The 21,379-nt window shown below is 47.2% G+C and overlaps 1 protein-coding gene across 1 annotated transcript in view; it reads right to left on the bottom strand.

Annotated features, from left to right (window-relative positions):
- The window catches only part of SH3PXD2B (SH3 and PX domains 2B), a 119,536-nt gene that overhangs the window by 36,641 nt on the left and 61,516 nt on the right, over positions 1-21,379 (bottom strand). The window contains exons 5-6 of the mRNA XM_050793167.1: positions 12,363-12,454; positions 4,045-4,070 (exon numbers count right to left, since the gene is read on the bottom strand). Of these exons, the coding sequence (XP_050649124.1) occupies positions 4,045-4,070; positions 12,363-12,454 (118 nt within the window). The remainder of the gene's footprint in view (positions 1-4,044; positions 4,071-12,362; positions 12,455-21,379) is intronic.

Raw genomic sequence — 21,379 nt, 5'->3', positions numbered from 1 at the left:
AGATCACGCCACTGCACTCCAGCTTGGGCAACAGAGTAAGACTTCGTCTCAAAAAACAAACAAACAAACAAACAAACCCCAAACCCCGCCCCCCTCAGCTTTAATGACTTCCTACCTCAGGGAGCATTCAAATGCCTTCCTTCACATTTCACTTTGTTTATACAGGTGTCTTTTCTACCTGACCGTGAGAATGGTTTCCACCTTGGGACCTAGAGCACTACCAGGTACAGATAAAGTTACTCATTTAATATTTATTAAGCACCTAGTAGGTGCTTAAATAAATTATAAATAAATTATACATTAAATAAATATTGAATGAATAACTGTACCTGTCTTGTTCATTCAGCATCCAGCACAGGTGTACAACAGACATTTGTGGGGTGAATGAACAAAGGATAAATGAAGACTTCTAGAAACCTTTCCTCCTCTATGCAAGGCTCCAGGCATCCTTATAAGTTTATAAACTTATTAATTAAAGATGACTCTTCCTTGCTTATAAGTAGAAAGAGGGCTTCAGTTAAGTGAAGATCCAGTTAAGTCAGGTTACTCTGTCCAAAAAGCTCAACTTTTGCCACCCAGTTTTAACACCTGATGGTGGCACAGTTGCATCACATACAATTTTCAGGACTCTGATGAATGTGCTGGGCATTTCTGCACTAACTCTCCTAACCAGTCTGCCAATGGGATTTGGCAAAACGATGAGCAGTGACAGAATGACAGAACCAAGGAATCATGAGATTTGCTATAAGCAAGACAGAGAGCCAGGAATTGAGGAGGGCAGAGAGCTCTGGGCTGGGACTCTGGGTTGGCTGGAGCACACCAAGGACTGGCACAGGGCTCAGGGCTGGCACTTCCTCCAAGACTTGCTCTGGGGCCAGGTCCAAGACTACAATCTCCTTGACGTTTTTCCATGGCAGTAACTTAGACTGTAGTTCTCTGCCATGAAGTGGTTCAGAGAACGCATGGAGTTGCTTTTTCAGCACCAATTCTTTCAGAGTAAGTTGCTTCATTTCACTCAGAGCACTCAACTTATTGAAACTGATGAAAAAAGTTCATTCATTTGATCTACCAGGAGTTTCAAATTAGGCTTCAGGCCGTTTAGTTGTTAAGTGAAGACACCTACTGGTGGAGGGTGATATTGCAGCCAAGCTCTATAATGCCATAATAATTGCAATGTCTAAATGTTGAGGCAGGCAACTAAAGCTAAATTCCAGGAGTTGCCAAGTGTGAAATCAAAGGATTCCTAGGCAAGGATTATCACTTTTGTGGCCCAGCAGGAAATATGAGAGAAGAGGGGATGAGAAAGAGGAAAGTCTGACATTGGAAGGGTGATTTTTATTTTTAAGTGTTATAAAATATTCTCAAGATGTACAGTGCCTAATCTACCACAGAAGTTTTCTGTTTGGGCATATTTTTTTCTTCATGATGACATGTCTTGAATTTTTAAGATGAAGGGCAAAGTGGGATTTTCCTTCCAAAAATTCGCTATACTGTCGATCTTGCTGAAAGAGTCAGTAAACAAAGAATGCTTTTAAGTAAAGGTTAGAAAAATCAGCAAGAAATATGCTCCTCAAATAATCAGATGATCTCTTGACTTTTAGTGAGAAGATTCATTTTCTGCAGGATGAGCAGAATTTGAGACCACATTAGCCAAAGTCTATAGGAGCCAGCCAGTCAGTCATGACTGGGAAATGCCAGAGGCAGATAAGCCTTCTCCAACGCAGAGTTTTGGTGGAGAAATCTCAGGAGTTAGTCTGTCAACGTTAGATCCCTTTAAAATTCAATCCAAAAGGCTGATTCTAAAATAAAGGAAGTGTTCAAAGGTCACATAAGATAGAAGGCTAATCCCAGCTTGGGTTCTTAGTTTGAATGAAGAAAGATGCTATTTTCCAACCAGTTGAACTATAAATAAATCCGTCCCCATCATTTCAGGTGAATGATGTAACAGCAGTCACCACAAATTAGAGCTTTTTCTCCCTTTTCCAGACAAATCCCCTCATCAAGCCCGTTCCGACTGGACATTTGTGTTTGTCACAAACCAGAGCTGTCTCTTTCCTCTCTTCTCTACCCTCCCACACTCATTCCTTCTAGGGAAAGTCTCTACACACTCGAAACCAGAAACTCTGCCAGCCCAAGAGTGGCAGCTCCTCTTCTCTCTGCTCTTTTCTAAGAAACATATAATTATCCTTGGGGCTCTGGAACTATTTGCAGCTTTAGCAGGATGCCATGGCTCTGGCCAGTACCTATTAAACTAGAAAGAGGAGCTATAATTGAACTGGTTGGGAAAAGGCTGAAGTTAATTCCCGACGCCATTCCTTGAGGCAGAGGGAATGACTGCGGGGCCTGTAAAGTTGACCACAGGGCTGTACCCAGGGGCAGCAAAGGTACTGGAGCTTGTGAATTCGGAATTTCTACTTGATATGGTTTGGATCTGTGTCCCCACCCAAATCTCATGTCGAATTGTAATCCCCAATGTTGGAAGTGGGGGCTGGTGGGAGGTGATTGGATCATGGGGGTGGGTCCTTCATAAATGGTTCAACACCATCCCTTTGGTGCTGTCTTGAGGTGGAGTTCTCAGGAGATCTGGTTGTTTAAAAGTGTGTAGCACCGCCCCTCTCTCTCGGTCCTGCTCCTGCCATGTAAGAACTGCTTGCTCCGCCTTTGCCTTCCGCCATGATGGAAAGCTCCCGGAGGCCTCCCCAGAAGCTGGGCAGAAGCCACCGTACTTCCTGTAAAGCCTGCAGAACCATGAGCCAATTAAACCTCTTTTCTTTATAAATCATCCAGTCACAGGTATTTCTTTATAGCACTGTGAGAATGAACTGATATACTACTGCTGGTCAGGGACACCCATGTACTCTAAGTAACAGTAGTAGTAGTAACAAAAACAGCATCAAACATACATTACTGACAATGTGCCAGGCACTGTTCTAGGTGCCTCACAAATATGATTATAAATCCTATAATAATCCCACAAGGCAGATTGCTATGATCAACCCCATTTTACAGATGAGGAAACTGAGGCCCATGAGAGGGGGCATCCTTTTTCACTTCTAGGATCTCTGCTTGCACCTCTGATCCTCATCAACCCCTTCAAACCTCCTGCCATCCTAGGAAACTAAAGAGCCCTGGATTCTGGAAGTTCTGAAGTCCACACTGGCTCCAGGTGAGGTCTGGGCCGGGCCTTTGCAGATGTAGAGGATGATCTCGGGTGGCAGGAAGAAAAAGTTGGGCCACTGTTTACATAAACGTATAAACCCCAGGGGAGCGCTCAATCATTCCTCTGTGCATACCCTAGTTCCCACCTCCTCTTTCTCCATAATTGCTTCTGAGAGAAGAGTTGTGTCATCCAGGAAATGGAAAGATTATTAGGAGGGGATATAATGTACTTCGGGGAGAATGGCAATAGGGATTGGAATCGCTTGACACTGCCTCTGTCATTGCCCAAAAAGGGCTGGGGCCTGGTGCTGAGGATGTCAAATGGATACGGCCCAAATCTACTGCATATTCCTGCCCTGTGCCTGGCCATCCCCTCAGCCTGGGATGCCCTTCACTCTATGGAAAGCTCCTGATCCTTCATCAAGACCCAGGGTCCCTCCTTTCCGACCCCTTATCACACCTGAGAAGAATGTTCTTAGCTCTCAGCTACCACGTTGCTCTGTATAAAGTGGAACAAAGGCATTTAGCTCCCAATAGCATGGCTAGGAAGAAGTCTGCCTCCCCTTCTCCACGAAGGCATTCTCTGGGGAAGACTCCAAGTCTCAACCACTTGGCAGTTTTTTGGTATATTAGATGAAACAACCTCAAATACTATTTCTGGGAAATGGGATGGGGTATCAACCAATCAATCAAGCATCCATCCATCCATCCATCCATCCATCCATCCATCTACCAATTCAACCACCCCACATCACTGTATCCTCAGCATGGAACCCAGGGCCTGGTGCACGGTAGGTGCTCAGCTGGGGTTTGGTGCACGGTAGGTGCTCAGCTGGGGTTTGCCGAAAACTGAAGAGAACAGAAGAAAATAGAAAATATTCTTACCAGATTTCTTTTTCCCAATGTGCTCCCTGTACAGGAAAGAAAGGGGGTGGGAAAGAGTAATGAGTCAGTACTTGTCATGTATTGACATGAGTTATTCTGCTAGGAAACTGCGATTCTCCATCCCCCACAACATCATCAGTGAATGAATAAAATCCAGGCCAACTAGAGGGACCCTGACTTCTTCAAAGAGAAAGAATTTCTCTTAATTTTCCCCCTTTGCCTGATAAGTGCTCTGGTGCCCTGGGGACCAGCGTCACCATTTATTTGTAGACTGGAAGCCCTGGGGAGGAGCTGAAGCGGGTTGCACAGTTTGAAAATAGGAGTTAGGTTCTCACACTGCACTGAGGCTGATGCCTACCTCATCAGGCACAGCAGAGGTCCCTGCCCCATTTCTTGGGGTCCCCTAAGCCATAGACATGGGACAGAAAGTGCTTGGCAGTAAGTGTACACGGAACACATTAAAACTGGGCAGAAGTTTGGATAGCAGTGAACACAGTGCACCTTCCCAGTGGTGACAGGGGAGACACTACTATGGGGCTAGACACTACTACAGGGAATAATGAATAGGGACTCCCTTACATTCGTTGACCATGTCAGAGTTTATAAATGCAACTGTATCAGCCAGACATGGTGCTTCATGCCTGTAATCTCAGCATTTTGGGAGGCTGAGGTGGGTGGATCATCTGAGGTCAGGAGTTCAAGACCAGCCTGGTCAGCATGGTGAGACCCTGTTTCTACTAAAAATACAAAAATTAGCTGGGCGTGGTGACACACGCCTGTGGTCCCAGCTACTCGGGAAGCTGAGACAGGAGAATCAATTGAACCTGGGAGGTGGAGGTGCAGTGAGTCAAGCTCGTGCCACTGCACTCTAGCCTGGGTGACAGAGCAAGACTCCATCTTGGGGGGGCCGGGGGCCGGGGGGTGGGGAAAGCAACTGTATCACAAATGCAGCATTACAAATTAGGGCTTACAAAGCACTTTAAAGTAAGTTATCTCAAGACTAATAAAGTTTGAAGTGCTTCGGTTGGGATGGACATTGTGGCAACAGTAGCATTAGCTAGTATTGTTAAATGGTACTAGACCCAGTGCCAGCACCCTGCTAGGCACTTGTAGTTCACTCATTCAACACGCACAATGATCATAGGGAATAAGTATTATTCTTATTCCCATTTTACAGATGAGAAACAGAGAGGCTAAGTAATTTGCTCAAGGTCGCACAACTAGAATTTGAACCCAGATCTAACTAACTTTAAAAAAACTGAGATATAATTGACAAACCATAAAACTCATCCTTTAGGCCAGAAGCGGTGGCTCACACCTGTAATCCCAGCACTTTGGGAGGCCTGGGGTGGGCGGATCACCTGAGGTCAGGAATTGGAGACCAGCCTGGCCAACATGGTGAAACCCCATCTCTATTTAAAAATACAAAAATGAGCCAGGTGTGGTGGCGGGCACCTGTAATCCCAGCTACTCAGGAGGCTGAGGCAGGAGAATTGCTTGAACCTGGGAGGTGGAGGCTGCAGTGAGCCGAGATCCTGCCACTGCACTCCAGCCTGGGAGACAGAGTGAGACTCTGTGTCAAAAACAAAACAAAACAAACAAACAAAAACTCATCCTTTAAAGATACACAATTTACTGGTTTTTAGTGTATTCACAAGGTTATCCAACCATCACCACTAATTCCAAATCACTTTCATCACTCCAAAAAGAAGCCCTATACCCGTTATTAGTCACTTCCCATTCCACGTCCTCCAGCCCTTGGCAACCAGAAATCTGCTTGCTGTCTCTAACGATTCGCCTACTCTGGATGTTTCATATAAACGGAATCATATAACACGTGGCCTTTTGTGTCCGGCTTCTTTCATTCGGGATAGGGTGTTTGAGGTTCATCCGTGTTGTGGCATGTATCAGTACTTCATTCCTTTTTGTTGCTAAGTAATATTCCATTGTGTGGATAAACCACAATTTGTTTACCCATTACTGAGTCGCTGGACATTTGGGTTGTTTCCACTCTTTGGCTCTTTTAAAAAATGTTTCTGTGAACATCTGTGTACAAGTTTTTGTATGGACATGTATTTTTATTTCTCTTGGTTATATACCTAAGAGAGGAATTGCTAGGTCATATGGTAACTCCAGGTTTAACTTTTTGAGGAAGTGCCACGCAGATGTCCACAGCAACTGCATCATTTTATATCCCACCAGCAACGTATGAAGGTTCCAACTTCTTCATATCCTTGACAATGTTTGTTACATATCTTCTTTTTTTTTTTTTTTTTTTTTTGAGGTGGAGTCTCGCTCTGTCACCCAGGCTGGAGTGCAGTGGCATGATCTCGGCTCACTGCAATCTCTGCCTCCCAGGTTCAAACGATTCTCCTGCCTCAGCCTCCCATGTAGCTGGGATTACAGGCACCCGCCACCACGCTAATTTTTGTATTTTTAGTAGAGACGGGGTTTTGCTATGTTGGCCAGGCTGGTCTTGAAATCCTGACCTCAGGTGATCTGCCCGCTTCGGCCTCCCAAAGTGCTGGGATTACAGGTATGAGCCACCGTGCCTGATCTATCTATCTTCCTGATTACAGCCATTCTAGCGGGTGTGAATTAGATCTAATGATATTTCACTGTAGCTTGGATTTGCATTTCCTGATGGATAATGATGCAAGTATCTTCTCATATGCTTATTGGCTATTTGTGCATTTTCTTTCGAGAAATGTCTATTCCATTCTGGGTTTTTAACCACCATGTAATAATGCTTCAGAGCAACCTGGGAGAGAGCAGGGAGGGAGCTAAGCCAAGCCCAGGAGCCAGGGACTACAGGCCTCCTGTATGTCTGGGAGGCGTAGCAGAGTCTGGCCAGGTTGGGCCGGGCCGGTGGTGATGTCCTCCCTCCAGGGATAACATCACCGAGGTTGACTTCACAGCGCCCATGCAGAGAAGGGTGAGGGTCAGAGTGGAATGTCCTGGCCCACCCTCACTGGCACTCACTGGGCCCTGGTCAGAAAGCTACACTGGGACTGACTCACTGTGTCCTCATGCATCCCTTTGAGGGTTACTCCATTGTGCAGATGAAGATACTGAGGCCCAGAAAGGTGAGGTACCAGGCCCGGGACTGGAGCCCGGAAGTCTGGCTGGAGCCCACTCTCCTGACCACCACCTGGACCATCTAGTGACCGAAGTTCCCCTCTTAGCTGCTGCATCAAGACGCAGTAACGAAGGTTCCACCAGGCTGCTTCTACAGAAAGCACCAGCTGCCAGAGCTGCCATCCAGGCCTGCGACCTGAGCTGTGGTCTGGGTTTAAGTCCCGGGCTCCTACTGAGCCACGCACCCCTGCTTCCACTGTCCCAGCCAGAGCACGGGAGTGGGGATGGCAGGGGGCTCTTGGGTTCAGGCAGCCACAGCATGCGTTTGCTCAAGCAGGTGGGTCATCTTCTTGGTGTGACATGCTTGGGGTGTTCCCAAGTTTTCCTACTCATGGCGGCCAAAACCCTCCTCCAATAGCACCAGCTGGCTGGGAAAGACCCCCAAAGTCCATCTCAAGCCCTAACATGGGTTGACCTTCAGGATCCTGACCAACAGACCAACCCCACTGGGTATAACCCTCAAGTTAACTATCCCTAAACCAACAACCAGGGCCCAGCTGAGACTGCCTGCTGTGGCCCCAGAACCATCCCTTGGGCCCTTGGCAATCTCGCCGCCTTCCTTCCTTTTCAAATCCTGGCTTAAAGAAAGGAAGGCATCACGAGGTAAGCACCTGCCCTGTGCCAGACACCATCCTCTATGGGTAGGATCTTGCTCAGTCCTCACAACCGAGCTGTGAGCCAGGGTAGTGACGCCTGCTTCACTGATGAGGAAATAAGCTCAGAGAAGGCAAGTCATTTGTCCAAGGTCACACAGCTGGGAAGGGACAAAGAGATTTGAACCTTCCCTTTCTTTCCAGGAAGGCTCTCAGAACTACATACATACACTCCAGCATGATGCTTGCTAGCTTATCTCAGCTGTTACTTGGTGCTTTCTTTGGTACAGTCTAGGCTGTGTTTTGTATTTTTAGTGGCTGTTCTATTTGTGGATGCACGGGTGCCTGTGCACCCACATGTTCACACAGCTTTCCCACCACCGTGGGAGTCAGCAGGCCCTCCCTATCTGGCTGATGAATGAATGAACAATGCCAGTGCCCTTGGCTGGATGCAAGGGCACTGAGAACTCCTGTCCTGCACTATTTCTACAAGCCCAAGACAGCAAGCTAGTGGGGCTGCCTCTGCCACCAAAGAGAGGAAGCCAGAGAGTGCCACAAAGCCACCATGCAGCCTCCGGGACTTCCCACCTCCTCTCGAGGGCTGGCTTACACCCCGTGTCCCCAAGTGTCTCTCCTTGAATGAAGACGACCAGACTCCTCCCAAGCACAGCAGCTGCCCCTGGCCTGGCCCTCTCCCCTCTGTGTGTCTAAGTTGGTCTGATGCTTGCTCAGAGGCTGGGGCCACTGCAACCACCCTCGCCACGGAGAGGCCAAAGGAATCCCAGCACTAACAATGGGAAGGGCTGCCAGGGCGGGGCTGCTTCACCTCAGGTCCATGTACAGGATTCTGCACCAGTGAGGACCTCCTGAAACTGCAGGTGCTCCTCCAGGAAGAGGGAAGAAAGCTTTCGTTGGAATCTCTCAGTGGTCCTTGATGCTCCCCAAAGTTAAAGCTGGAATCTCTAAGTGGTCCATGATGCTCCCCAAAGTTAAAGCTGGAATCTCTAAGTGGTCCTTGATGCTCCCCAAAGTTAAAGCTGGAATCTCTAAGTGGTCCTTGATGCTCCCCAAAGTTAAAGTCTCTAGGACACTGAGATAAAGTAGAAGAAAATCTGGCTATCGTTGAATCCAGGGGCCCAAGGAACGCACACCAATGTCAGTACTACCCTCATGGCTGCTGCCTGCTGCTTCCTCTGCCCTTGGGCAATAAGGTCTGCAGAGCACGTCCCGAGCGATTTTCTCTACAGCCTCTCATTTGATTCCCCAAGCAATGCTGTAAGGGAGGTGTCATCACCCCATCTTACATAAGAGGAGACGGAAGCAAGGGGCGGAAAAACCTGCCAAAGCTCACCCGGCTTGAAAGTGGCTCCTATAAACTGAATTCATATGTTGAAACCCTGACCCCCAGTGTGATGGTGCTTGGAGATGGACCCTTTGGGGGTAATTAGGTCATGAAGGTGGAGCCCCCAGGATGGGATTTGCACCTTTATGAGAAGAAACATGAAGGTAAGAGGATCGCTTGAGCCCAGGAGTTTCAGACCCGCCTGGGCAACATAGCCAGACCCTGTCTCTACAAAAAATTAAAAGAAAAAAAAAAAAAGAAGAGACATGAGAGCTCTCTCTCTCTCCCCCCTCCATGTGGGGACACATCTGCAAACCAGGAAGTGGCCTTCACCAGGCACTGAAATAGCTGGCACCTTGATCTTGGATTTCTAGCCTCCAGAAAGTGAGAAATACATTTTTGTTAAGCCACCCAGTCTGTGGTATTTTTGTCAGAGCAGGTGGAACAGACTAAGACAGTAGTCAGGCAAGTTTCCCTGCTGAGGGTATATCAGGCTGGGCATCTTGATGAACTCTTAAGAGACAGCGCTGGAATAAAGACAGCAATGTCTGGGCATTCCAAGAGGGGAACTAGCAAGAGCCACCACTTCCTGAGCAGCTAGCAAGGTCTTAGAATTTTTCCCTGTGGCAGTCACTCAGTCCTCACCATTACCCTAAAAAGTACAGCTACTCCCATTTCACAATAGAGCAAGTGGAAGCCCAGAAGCAAAGTGAGGGAGGCCCACAGCCACACAGCCCAGGAGTGGCAGAGGCGGGATTCGAACCTGGGTGTACTAGATTGCAAACTCAGGCTCTTTTCTATCAAGTAAGCCTCTTGTGTGGGACTGAGCTTAGGTTCAGACTCAGGCTGATCTGGGGAAAATTCACCTTCACCTATTCCAAACCGTGCCTCTCTTTCATTTTTTTTTTTTTTTTTTTTTGAGACGGAGTCTCGCTCTGTCGCCCAGGCTGGAGTGCAGTGGCGCGATCTCGGCTCACTGCAAGCTCCGCCTCCCGGGTTCACGCCATTCTCCTGCCTCAGCCTCCCGAGTAGCTGAGACTACAGGCGCCCCACAACCACGCCCGGCTAATTTTTTGTATTTTTAGTAGAGACGGGGTTTCACCGTGGTCTCGATCTCCTGACCTTGTGATCCGCCCGCCTCGGCCTCCCAAAGCGCTGGGATTACAGGCGTGAGCCACCGCGCCCGGCTCGTGCCTCTCTTTCAATACTATTTTGTTAAAAGTCCCTTTTATTATTCTGAACCTCAGCTTCCTCATCTGTAAGAGAGGAATGACAGGTTTTTTGTTTTTGAGACAGAGTCTCCCTCTGTCGCCCAGGCTGGAGTGCAGTAGCAGCGATCACTGCTCACTGCAGCCTCAACTTCCTTGGCCCGAGCAATTCTCCCATCTCAGTTTCCTGAGTATCTGGGACTACAGGCATGTACCACCATGCCTGGCTAATTTTTTTTTGATTTTTAGTAGAGACAGGGTCTCACTATGTTGCTCAGGCTGGTCTCGAACTCCTGAGCTCAAGCAATCCTCCCGCCTCAGTCTCCCAAAGTGCTGGGATTACAGGCGTGAGGGAATGACAGTTTTTATCGGGCAGTTTTGTGAGAAAATGAAGTGGAAAGGGAACACAATAAGCTCTGTATCCTTTGATTTACCTTGTGTAGAAATTATAATTGAAGCCAGAGGCTATGAGCCTGAATGGCAGTTCAATCCTGCAAGCTCGGGAGGACTGTAGACAAAGGTGCTTTGAGAATATTTCCCCATATTTCATGATGGCGATACAAACTGGGAAATGCTTACCAGACACCAACGCCAAATACACTAAGAACAAAAACATTAGCCAGCATGAGCTAAACACCCCAAATTATCAGATTTATATTATTCTGTATCTTTATGATTATTTTTAAATTTGTGAAACCGTGTCTTGGCTTCCATGTTGGTAAAGCATTCCCTTGTGACATCTGATTCAAAGGTTTACTGTTGCCTCTTACAGAATGTCTCCCTTGACTCCAAAACCATGCGCTTCTGTGCACTCACTATGAGAAGCTGTGTTTACTCATTCTGTGCTCATCACAGGAAATGGTGCATATTGGAATATATTTATTGCAGAGACTTAGGTCTACTCAACTGCGTGCTAGCAAACCATCAGTCCTGCGTGGTGCACTCTGAGGTCTGTGAACTCCATTTTGGAGGTCGCTGTGTGTGTGTATAAATATAAATGGCCTGACTTCACTTGTTAGAACACTTTGATGCTTTCTCCTCACAAGTCTATTTAAAAAAATTTTGTGACTCCAGCAGATCACTTCCAAAAAGGAGCATGTGTTTCTCCCTTAATACACATACAGTGCTCAGCATACTCCCTCCAGGCTGGCTGCTTGGCAAACTCAGCCTTGGTTACGGCTGCTGCCTGGGGCATCCAGCGAACGCAGTGCCAAGAGTGGCAGCGTCTACTTTTGGAACAGAGCCTGGCTGGTACTTTTCAGACCTTCTCGAATGAGCCCAGATGGACCCCAAACTCTGCCCGCTCTTGCTCCTGTGACCCCAGGACAATCCCAGCACCTTCCTTGGGCTGGTCTCTTTTCCCCACTGCTATTTCTCCATTAGCCAGATCCCCACCTGCTTTCCCCAAAGCACCCGGGCTGGCCAGGGTGTTGGTGTGTAAGTGCAGGTAGGCAGGCGGTGCTTGGGTTTTATGTGGTGTGCACTGTGTGGCTGGGGCTGCTGGCTCTGTAGCGACAGGCATCTGGGCAAGTGGCCTGTCCACTGCAGGGAGAAGTGACAGGGAGGCAGGGCTGTAGTGGGCTTTTTGGAGAGCTTCGGAGCCTGGCTGGTCAGGATGAAATCCGGGCCCCGTTGCTTACTGGCAGTGGGGTCTTCATCGGTTTGGGTTGCTCCCGCATTCACATCCCTGGCAGTTCCTGAGCACACCCACCTCTGTAGACAGAAGCTAGATGAATCTACAGCTCAGCCCCTGCCTCGCGGGCTCAGTCTGCCCAGTTCCGACACACCTCACTAAGTGCTGTGGGCAGGTGCAGAGTATTATGGGATGACAGGAGTGGCACTCAGCCAGTTTCCTTCACCTGTCAAACGGGACGATCACTATCCACTTACAGCACCTCTGAAGGCTAAGTGCAGTCTCACAGGGGTTCAGCCGACGAAACCCACGGTCGGCTGCACTTTGCTTTATTTGGGGGTGGCTGGACTGGCAGGAGGGAGGGCTGTGGGGCTCCATCTGGGGAAGCCCACAAACAAACTTACTCTTTGGGGGGATTCAGGTCCTCAGGTCTTGTCTCAAAGAACTGCAGCACCTCATCACACTGAGAGATGTAGGGGGGCAGCTGGATGAGGGCCTGGAGAAGAGAGACGCAGGTGAGTGCAAAGGAGGAGAAGGGGCTGGGCATGGTGGCGTGTGCCTGTAATCCCAGCTACTCAGGAGGCTTAGGCAAGAGAATTGTTTGAACCTGGGAGGCAGAGGTTGCAGTGAGCTGAGATCGCGCCACTGCACTCCAGCCTGGGCGACAGAGAGAGACTGTCTCAAACACACACACACACATGCACACACAAACACACACACACACACACAACCAGAAAGCAAAGGAAGGAGAGGGGTATTAGGAATGCCATACACCACCAGTGGCTCTCAAATTCAGGAAGGCACCAGAGTCACTTGGAGGGCTTGTTAAAACACAGATCGTGGATCCCCACCCGAGTTTCTGATTCCATAGTTCTGTGGAGGGGGCTGAATGTGCATTTCTAAAAAAAGTTTCCTGGTGATGCTACTGGTTTGGGAAACACACACACACACACACACACACACACACACACACACACAGACACATACACACACACACACACACAATGTATGACATACATGCATATATTATAGGCATATTTGTTCAAGTAATAGGTACATATTCAGGCAAAAATCAGACCATACTGTACATGCTATTTTGTAAACCGATGCTTTCACTTAACTATAAATTGTCAACTTCATGCCATTTCATTATTCTTATTTATGTTGAGACAGGATCTTGCTCTGTCACCCAGGCTGGAGTGCAGTGGTGCAATCTTGGCTCACCACAACCCCTGCCTCCTGGGTTCAAGGGATTTTTGTGCCCTAGCCTCCTGAGTAGCTGGGATTATAGGCATGTGCTACCATGTCTGGCTAATTTTTTTCCCTTTCTTTTGTATTTTTAGTGAGACGGGGTTTCGGCATGTCGGCCAGGCTGGTCTCGAACTCCCGGCCTCAAGTGATCCACCCACTTCAGCCTCCCAAAGTGCTGGAATTACAGGTGTTGAGCCACTGCAGCTGGCTCATTCATTATTCTTCTATAACATCACCTATACTGGATATTGAATTTTGTACAGCTGTGTCATACTTTATTCAAGTCGTCTACTGGTGAATCTTTAGGTTATTTCCAACATGCTCACATATGTGTCTTAACTCACGAATCTGAAGTATTAAAGTGAAGGGACTGTTTTATGATTTGGATAGAGGTTCAAACTCTCCAAGTTAATGAGGGGTTGAAATAGATCTTCCACTGGCCAAATTCCACATTAATCTGCCCCAGTGACTCACTGGCTGTGTCATGGAGCCTCAAGTGGCAATAGGTTGGACAGAGGGTAGGTGGAGGGCACAAAGCTGCCCTCCACAAAGCTCGTTTATCTACTAACAGGTATTCATTCAATGATTCAATGAGCATTTTCTTTGTGCCCAGCACTGCACTAGTTTCTGTGCCAAATACAAGAGAAGTGCAGGGTACAATCTGCTCATTAAAGGATTTGAAACTCAGACATGGCCATCATGAATAAACAGCTCGGTTTAACAAATATTTACTGACGCCTCCTTTGGCCCAGGCCCTGGAACAGGGTGATGAGGATGCAGATCTGAGGGTGGTTCAGGTGGTTCATGCATACATTTTGTTGCACACACATGTGCAGAGAACACGTGTGCATACGCATGAATTGCACAGGTGATTCTGGCAGCCAAGCCACCCAAGCAGTTCAAGAGATGTGCCTTGCATTTCCTTCCTTCCTTCCTTCCTTCCTTCCTTCCTTCCTTCCTTCCTTCCTTCCTTCCTTCCTTCCTTCCTTCCTTCCTTCCTTCCATCCTCCCTCCCTCCTTCCCTCCCTCCCTCCTTCCTTCCTTCCTCTCTCTCTCTCTCTCTCTCTCTCTCTCTCTCTCTCTTTTTTCTCTCTCTTTCTTTCTTAACGGAGTCTTGCTCTGTCATCAGGCTGGAGTGTAGTGGTGCTATCTCAGCTCACTGCAACCTGTGCTTCCCAGGTTCAAGCAATTCCCGGCCTCAGCATCCTTAGTAGCTGGGATTACAGCTGTGTGCCACCACACCCGGCTAATTTTATATTTTAGTAGAGATGGGGTTTCACCATGTTGGCCAGGATAGTCTCGATCTCCTGACCTCGTGATCCGCCCACCTCGGCTCCCAAAGTGCTGGGCGTGAGCCCTCGCCGCCGGCCTGTGTCTTGCATTTTCTATATAACCAGCCCTTAATAACTCACCACCCAACTCCCAGAGTGATGTGTCAACCCTGCAGCAGTACTGGGCTCTCGTGGACCAACAGAGAGATGAATGGCCTCCAGTGTGGTACCTTTTACAGGGCTTCGGGGATACGTTGACCCTACGCAATTATTTCTCCCATTAAAAAAATTAAATTGTGGCCGGGCGCGGTGGCTCAAGCCTGTAATCCCAGCACTTTGGGAGGCCGAGACGGGCGGATCACGAGGTCAGGAGATCGAGACCATCCTGGCTAACACGGTGAAACCCCGTCTCTACTAAAAAATACAAAAAATTAGCCGGGCGAGGTGGCGGGCGCCTGTAATCCCAGCTACTCGGGAGGCTGAGGCAGGATAATGGCATAAACCCGGGAGGCGGAGCTTGCAGTGAGCTGAGATCCGGCCACAGCACTCCAGCCTGGGCGACAGAGCGAGACTCTGTCTCAAAAAAAAAAAAAAAAAAAAAAAAAAATTAAATTGTGTAAAACACAGTAAAAGCTTACCATCTTACCCATTTTCAACTGTACTGTTACAGTGTATTAAGTATTTAATACATTCACACTGCTGTGCTACCAGCACTGCCATCCATCCACAATACGCTTTTCATCTTGCAAAACTGAAACTCTGTACTCATTAAATAACAACTACCCTTCCACCCTCCCCCGGCAACCACCATTCGACTTCTGTCTCTAGGGACTGATGATGCCAGGTAGCTCATATAAGTGGAATTATACAGCGTTTGTCATTTTGAGTCTGGCTGATGTCATTTAGCATGCTCATCCATTCAAGGCTCATGCTTGTAGCAGGCGTCAACACCTCCTTCCTTTTAAAGGATGAGTGATATTCCATTGTATGGATACACAACATTTTGCTTATCATTCACCTGTCGATGGACACTTGGGTTGCCAACCCTACATTACTTTGAGTCAGGCTCTAACTTTAAGCCCCTGAGCTGCAATCTGCTCCAGACTCAAAATGGATAAACATCGTGAGGGATGTGGATGGCTTAGCAGGGGACCTTCCCTGGTCACTGTCCACCCTTCCATCCTTCTGAGGGGTGACTAAAGGGCTCACCGATTTTTAAAATTAGCCTTTAAGTAGCTCCTGCTCTGCAGCAGATCCTTAAGGACTATTTCCAGAGCTGAATCAGGGAGTCCCAGAGACAGGAGCAGGCCCTTCCCTCCCCCACCTCCTGTTTCTGGTCCCCCTTCTTTTTCTGGTTCCGAGCAGTGAGTGGTCGTTCTCCTGGCCAGGATGAGCTGCTGTCTGCTCCCCGCTCCCCACGGGCCTCTTTTTCCTCTGAAATCCTGCAGCCCTTGCAGTTGGAGCCACATAATGAAGGAGCTGATTATATGCTGGACTGTGGTGTGTCCTGGCTGCTTTGTGTGCAAATATCTTGCGGCTTCCCCTCAAGACTGCAATAACAGCACTCCCTGACCTTGGCTCAGCACTGGGTGGCTCCTGAAGCGTGTTCATCTGTGTCACTTTATGTAACCCCGGGAAGGCCGGCCCATTTAAAAGATGGGGAAACGGAGGCTCTGGTGAGGTGGCTTGGACTTGAGAGTCCAGGAAAGGCCGACTGCAAACCTCTACCTTAAATCCACAAAAGGCAGCAGGGTGGCAGCTGTTCCTCCTCCACCTTCCCTACATGCCTAGACAGTGCTGGTGAGACCTTAAACAACACAAGGGAACAGGCTGGAGCTGGCCATGTGTCTCTGTTAGAGGAGAGCTGGGTGGGTGTGAGGCACGACCCCTGGAGGTGGTCACTGTCTCTGCCTGGAGGGGGCTTCCCAGGATGGACAGAGGCCCCAAATGGACCAGGAGGGGAAGAGACAAACGAGGCCCATGGAAACCTCCTGATGATGCCAAGTTCTCTTCTGGTTTTGAGCTATGCCTAGGCAGTAAAAGCCAAACCAAACCCCCAAACCATAAAAGAAGTCAAGTTACTAATAAAAGGCAGGGCTGAATGCTTTGATGTTGGCCCATTTCATTTGGGATGGACGTGGCTACCAGTAAAAAATGACCCGGGGCCGAGAAACCATTCTGCTTCTGAAAGACTCCAGGATAGTCCTAAGTTCCGTCAGTAGTGACAAAGAACCACAGCTCCAGCCAACTCAGTCCTGTTCTGGAAGGGATCCTGGCGCTTTGGACAGATGTGGCTGATGCAGGCACGAGAGAGGAGAGCAAGTCCTGCTTGCAAAGGGTAACAATAAAGGTCAGACAGAACCAGTTCCTGATTCTGGCCTCGTCACTTCCTGGCTGTGAGATTCTCATCTGCAAAGTGGAGCTAAAGAACACCCATCTTGGAGGGCTGTGCCATAGAATAAGTGAGGAAGTGGCTGTATGGTTTCCATCATATACTAGCTGCTTGATGGACACTGGATAATCCCGTTATCCCAATAACAGGTACAAGCATATAAGTGTTTCCAAAGATGATTTCAGAGGCAGCCAGATGATTACGTTAAATGACAATGCCTTGGCTAGGGAAAAGGTTCGTGTTTTCTCAATTCTCTTTCAACCCTCTGTAATTTAAAAAAGAATGCCCCAGAGAAGTAACACTTGTCTAACTTGCTTCCTGAGAGCAGGACGGGCTCTGCAGAGCCTCCAGTAGGCAGGTAAGAGCAGCTAGCTAGATTTAAAAACATTTTCTGTTGTTGTTGTTGTTTTATTGTTTTTATTTTTTACTTTTATGGCAGGCACATGATACCTATTTGTTTTGTTTGTTTGCTTGTTTTTGAGACAGGGTCTGGCTCTGTGGCCCAGGCTGCAGTGCAGGGTGGGATTTCAGCTCACTGCAGCCTCCACCTCCTGGGCTCGAGATTCTCCCACCTCAGCCTCCTGAGTAGCTGGAATTACAGGCATGCACCACCATGCCTGGCTAATTTTTGTATTTTTAGTAGAAACGGGGTTTCGCCATGTTGCCCAGGCTGGTCTCAAACTCCTGGTCTCAAGTAATCCACCTGCCTCTGCCTTCCAAAGTGTTGGGATTATAGGCGTAAACCACTGTGCCCAGCTGATAGCACTTTTATGTTATGTTTGTGATATAAAGTTTCCTCTAAGATATATTGTGTTCAGAAGTTTAAAAAGTCAGGAATCCCTCTTACCACAGTAGGCAGCACGTCAGTCTCATGATCTGAAGAAGTTCAAAAAGTGAGTTGAAGAAAAAGATTAATAATAATATAAGTGGGTAGTACGTGACAGAATTCCAGAAGGGAAGTCTCAAGCGTTTGGAGCCTTGTAAATACCGCTGTTATGTTGCCCACAGTTTAAAATACTACAGCATGGGCACCCACACGCACAAGTGTGTACATTTGCATGTGTGTTTGATTTAAGCTACACCGTATGATGGTTAGTTACTACCTGAAGACCCCTCATTGAGAATGAACACTGGGGCAAGTGAAAGACTCTAATCAGAAGTCCACACTTCAGAAAAGACTGCTTTAGGGCTTTAACTATCTTCATTGTGGATCAATACCACAACCTTTATTCATTAGCCTAACTGTTGTTAGAAAGAATTTTGTTTTTCTACTGGTGAAATGATCCTAGAAATATTCTCATACACTCTGGCCCTTGCACAAACAGAACCTCGTGAACCCAGTACCATACATCCTTCAGAACAGGGCCCTGGGTCTAGGACTTAGGGTTCAGCTTCTTCTTGAGGATTTTACTGTCAGACCACGGTTAGGATAAGCTGAACCTGCCTCTAGAATGTGGCTGCATCTGCCTTGAGGAATCATTCATGCAAAGAGATGTCAGACAGACAGCTGGGATTTCAAGGAGCTTCCAGAAAAACTTGAGTGGCTATTTATGAGGTGGCTTGATAATAAATGCTTGTATGTGTGGCAGGATTCAGCTGAGTCATATTTTCATTGTGTCTTTTGACGAACAGAAGTTCTTAAAATTAATGTATTCAAATAAATCAATCTTTTTGTGCTGGGTATCCTTTTTGTATCTTTAGAAATCCTATACCTAGAGATTATAAATATATTTTCCTACGTTATCTCCTAAAACCTTTTGTAATATTGCCTCTTACATTTATGTCTTTAATTTTCTTGGAAATGATTTCATGTGTGGTGTGAGGTAGGGGTTAGTTATCTTTTTTGTTTTTTTTCCCATGTGGATATCCATTTATTGAGGAATGACCTGCAAGGTTGCCTTTGTCAGTGTCACAGTGTCCATCCAAATACACACGGATCTGTTTCTGGACTTTCTATTTGTTTCAAGGGTTTGTCTATCCTTGTGCTAATACTGCAGTATGTTAATTTAGTGTAACTTTACAATAGGTCTGGTAGAACAGGAAGTTTCTTCCATTGTAATATATACCTGGGAGCTAGCTTTGGGATATCATCTGTAGCCCTCATCTATCTCTATTAGAGACTTTCATTTTCTACTAAAATAAAGTTAGTTGTGATAGATCAAATTGGCTTAAGTTGGTTCACAGCAATGTCAGTAACAGATACTCAAATGTCATGTAACAGCCTATGTAGTCTATAAAAGAAAGGGATCATTTCATCTCTCTCCAGGAGGGCAGTTCCCTTGAAGCTGAGCCCAGGGAATCTGGCCAACCAAAACCCCAAATATCTGCTCTATTTATCATGTTTCATTAATAGCAGGGGGTAGTAACTTCCACGTGGCTCATTTAACGTAAGCAGTTTCCTCCCTGTGGTTAGTCCAGGTGAATTCATTATCTCTGTACCATTCCAAGCATCAGGCTGCTGCTATCCTGTATTACTCTCAGATTTTAAATTTCCTTTTCAAACCAGAAGTCCAGGAGTTGGTGAAGCCCTAGGTGCAAGGAAAATCTGACTCTGGAGAGAAGTCAGGTGGGCTGGGGAAGAAGCAGAATAGGCTGATTTGGGCTGAGGGACAACCGATTCTGGGGAAGGTACGAACTGGAACTTCCCAGCTGGGCAAGTTGACCCTATAGTCCTTGCCAGTAGGGCCTAGACAAAAGAAGATCATCTCCAGAATTGGAATTTCAGGCTCTAGAGGTTTGGAATGGGACAGGGAAGAGCTGAACCTTCTTCTGAGGGCTGGCAGGCAACAGCAGTGCTGATGGCTGCCCCTTTGCCCCAGCCCTTCTTTTGTCATGAGATACTTAATAGACAGAGAGTCTGGGTTTATCTAGCTCTAAGAAACACACATTTGAATACCTAGGCTTTTTGAACTTTTACTTTCTTTCCTTTTTTTTTTTTGAGATGGAGTCTCGCTCTGTCACCCAGGCTGGAGTGCAATGGCGCGATCTTGGCTCACTGCAACCTCTGCCTCCCGGGTTCAAGCAATTCTCCTGCCTCAGCCTCCTGAGTAGCTGGGATTACAGGTCCCTGCCACCACCCCTGGATAATTTTTGTATTTTAAGTAGAGACGAGGTTTCACCATGTTGGTCAGGCTGGTCTCAAACTCCTGACCTCATGATCTGCCCACTTCAACCTCCCAAAATGCTGGAATTACAGGCATGAGCCACCACGCCCGGCCTTGCATTTTTTACTTTCTTAGAGAGGCCATAAGTATTATGTGAGTGTGGTGGCGTAGAAGGCTTGAGTCCAGCTCTCTAACCCTCAAATCTAAAATCTTATTGTAAGTAACTTTGTTGGGCCTCCACTTCCTCATCTACACAATGGGAATAATAAAATTTACTCCTGCCTAGGAGTTCGAGACCCAGCCTGGGCAACATGGTGAAACCCCATCTCTCTAAAAAAAAAAAAAAAAAAAAAAAAATTGGTATGTGCTGGTAGTTCCAGCTACTCAGGAGGCTGAGGTGGGAGGTTCACTTGAGCCTAGGAGACTGAGGTTGCAGTGAACCAAGGTCACCCTACTGTACTCCAGCGCGGGAGACAGAGCAAGACCTTGTCTCAAAATAATAAAAATAAAGCCTATTCCTCAAAGTTGTTGGAAAGATAAGACAAGGTCCCATTTGGCAAAGAGCAGACGCTCAATCAGGAGAGATTTTCTGACCTTCCTTGACATCACCTGCCAAGAGAGGGATCATCTGTCCCCACGCTGCCCCCTTTTGTTTAACACTTTTTTTGTAGAGATGGGGGTCTCACTATGTTGCCCAGGCTACTCTCAAACTCCTGGCCTGAAGCAGTCTTCCCACCTCAGCCTCCCAAAGTGCTGGGATTACAGGCATGAGCCACTGCGCCTGGACTAATACTTTTAAACAGATTCACTGTGGCATAATTTACATACCATAACATTTACCCATTATAGGTGCACAATATCAATGATATTTGGTAAATTACAGAGTTGTGCCACAATCACCAAAACCTAGTTTCAAAACTTTTCCATCACTTCAAAAATGTCCCCCAACTTAATCTGCAGTTCATCTCTGCTCATGCAGAATGAGCAGACCCCCAGGTCTGGGAAACCACTGTTCTGCTTTTTGCCTCTATAAATTTGCCTTTTCTGCACATTTCATATAAACAGAATCATACAACATGTAGTTGTACACACCTGGCTTCTTTCACTTAGCATTATGCTTTGGAGATTCATCCAGCTTGTATCAGTGTGTCATTGCTTTATTTATTCATTTAGAGCTGGAGTCTTGCTCTGTCACCCAGGATGGGGTGCAGTAGTGCTATCAAGGCTCATGGCAGCCTCCAACTCCTGGGCTCAAGCAATCCTCCTGCCTCAGTCTTCTGTGTCCTGGGAGTACAGGCTCAAGCCACTGTGGCATGTTCCTAGTGCTTTTTGTTGCCAAATAAAAAGATATGTCTATTGTATGGATATTATGCATTTTCGGTATCCATTCACCAGCTGATGGA

The sequence above is a fragment of the Macaca thibetana genome, chromosome 6, assembly GCF_024542745.1.
Source record: "Macaca thibetana thibetana isolate TM-01 chromosome 6, ASM2454274v1, whole genome shotgun sequence".
In the NCBI taxonomy this organism is placed as follows: domain Eukaryota; kingdom Metazoa; phylum Chordata; class Mammalia; order Primates; family Cercopithecidae; genus Macaca; species Macaca thibetana.
The sequence above is the reverse complement of the archived record's forward strand: the minus strand, read 5'-3'. Positions and strand labels throughout refer to the sequence as shown.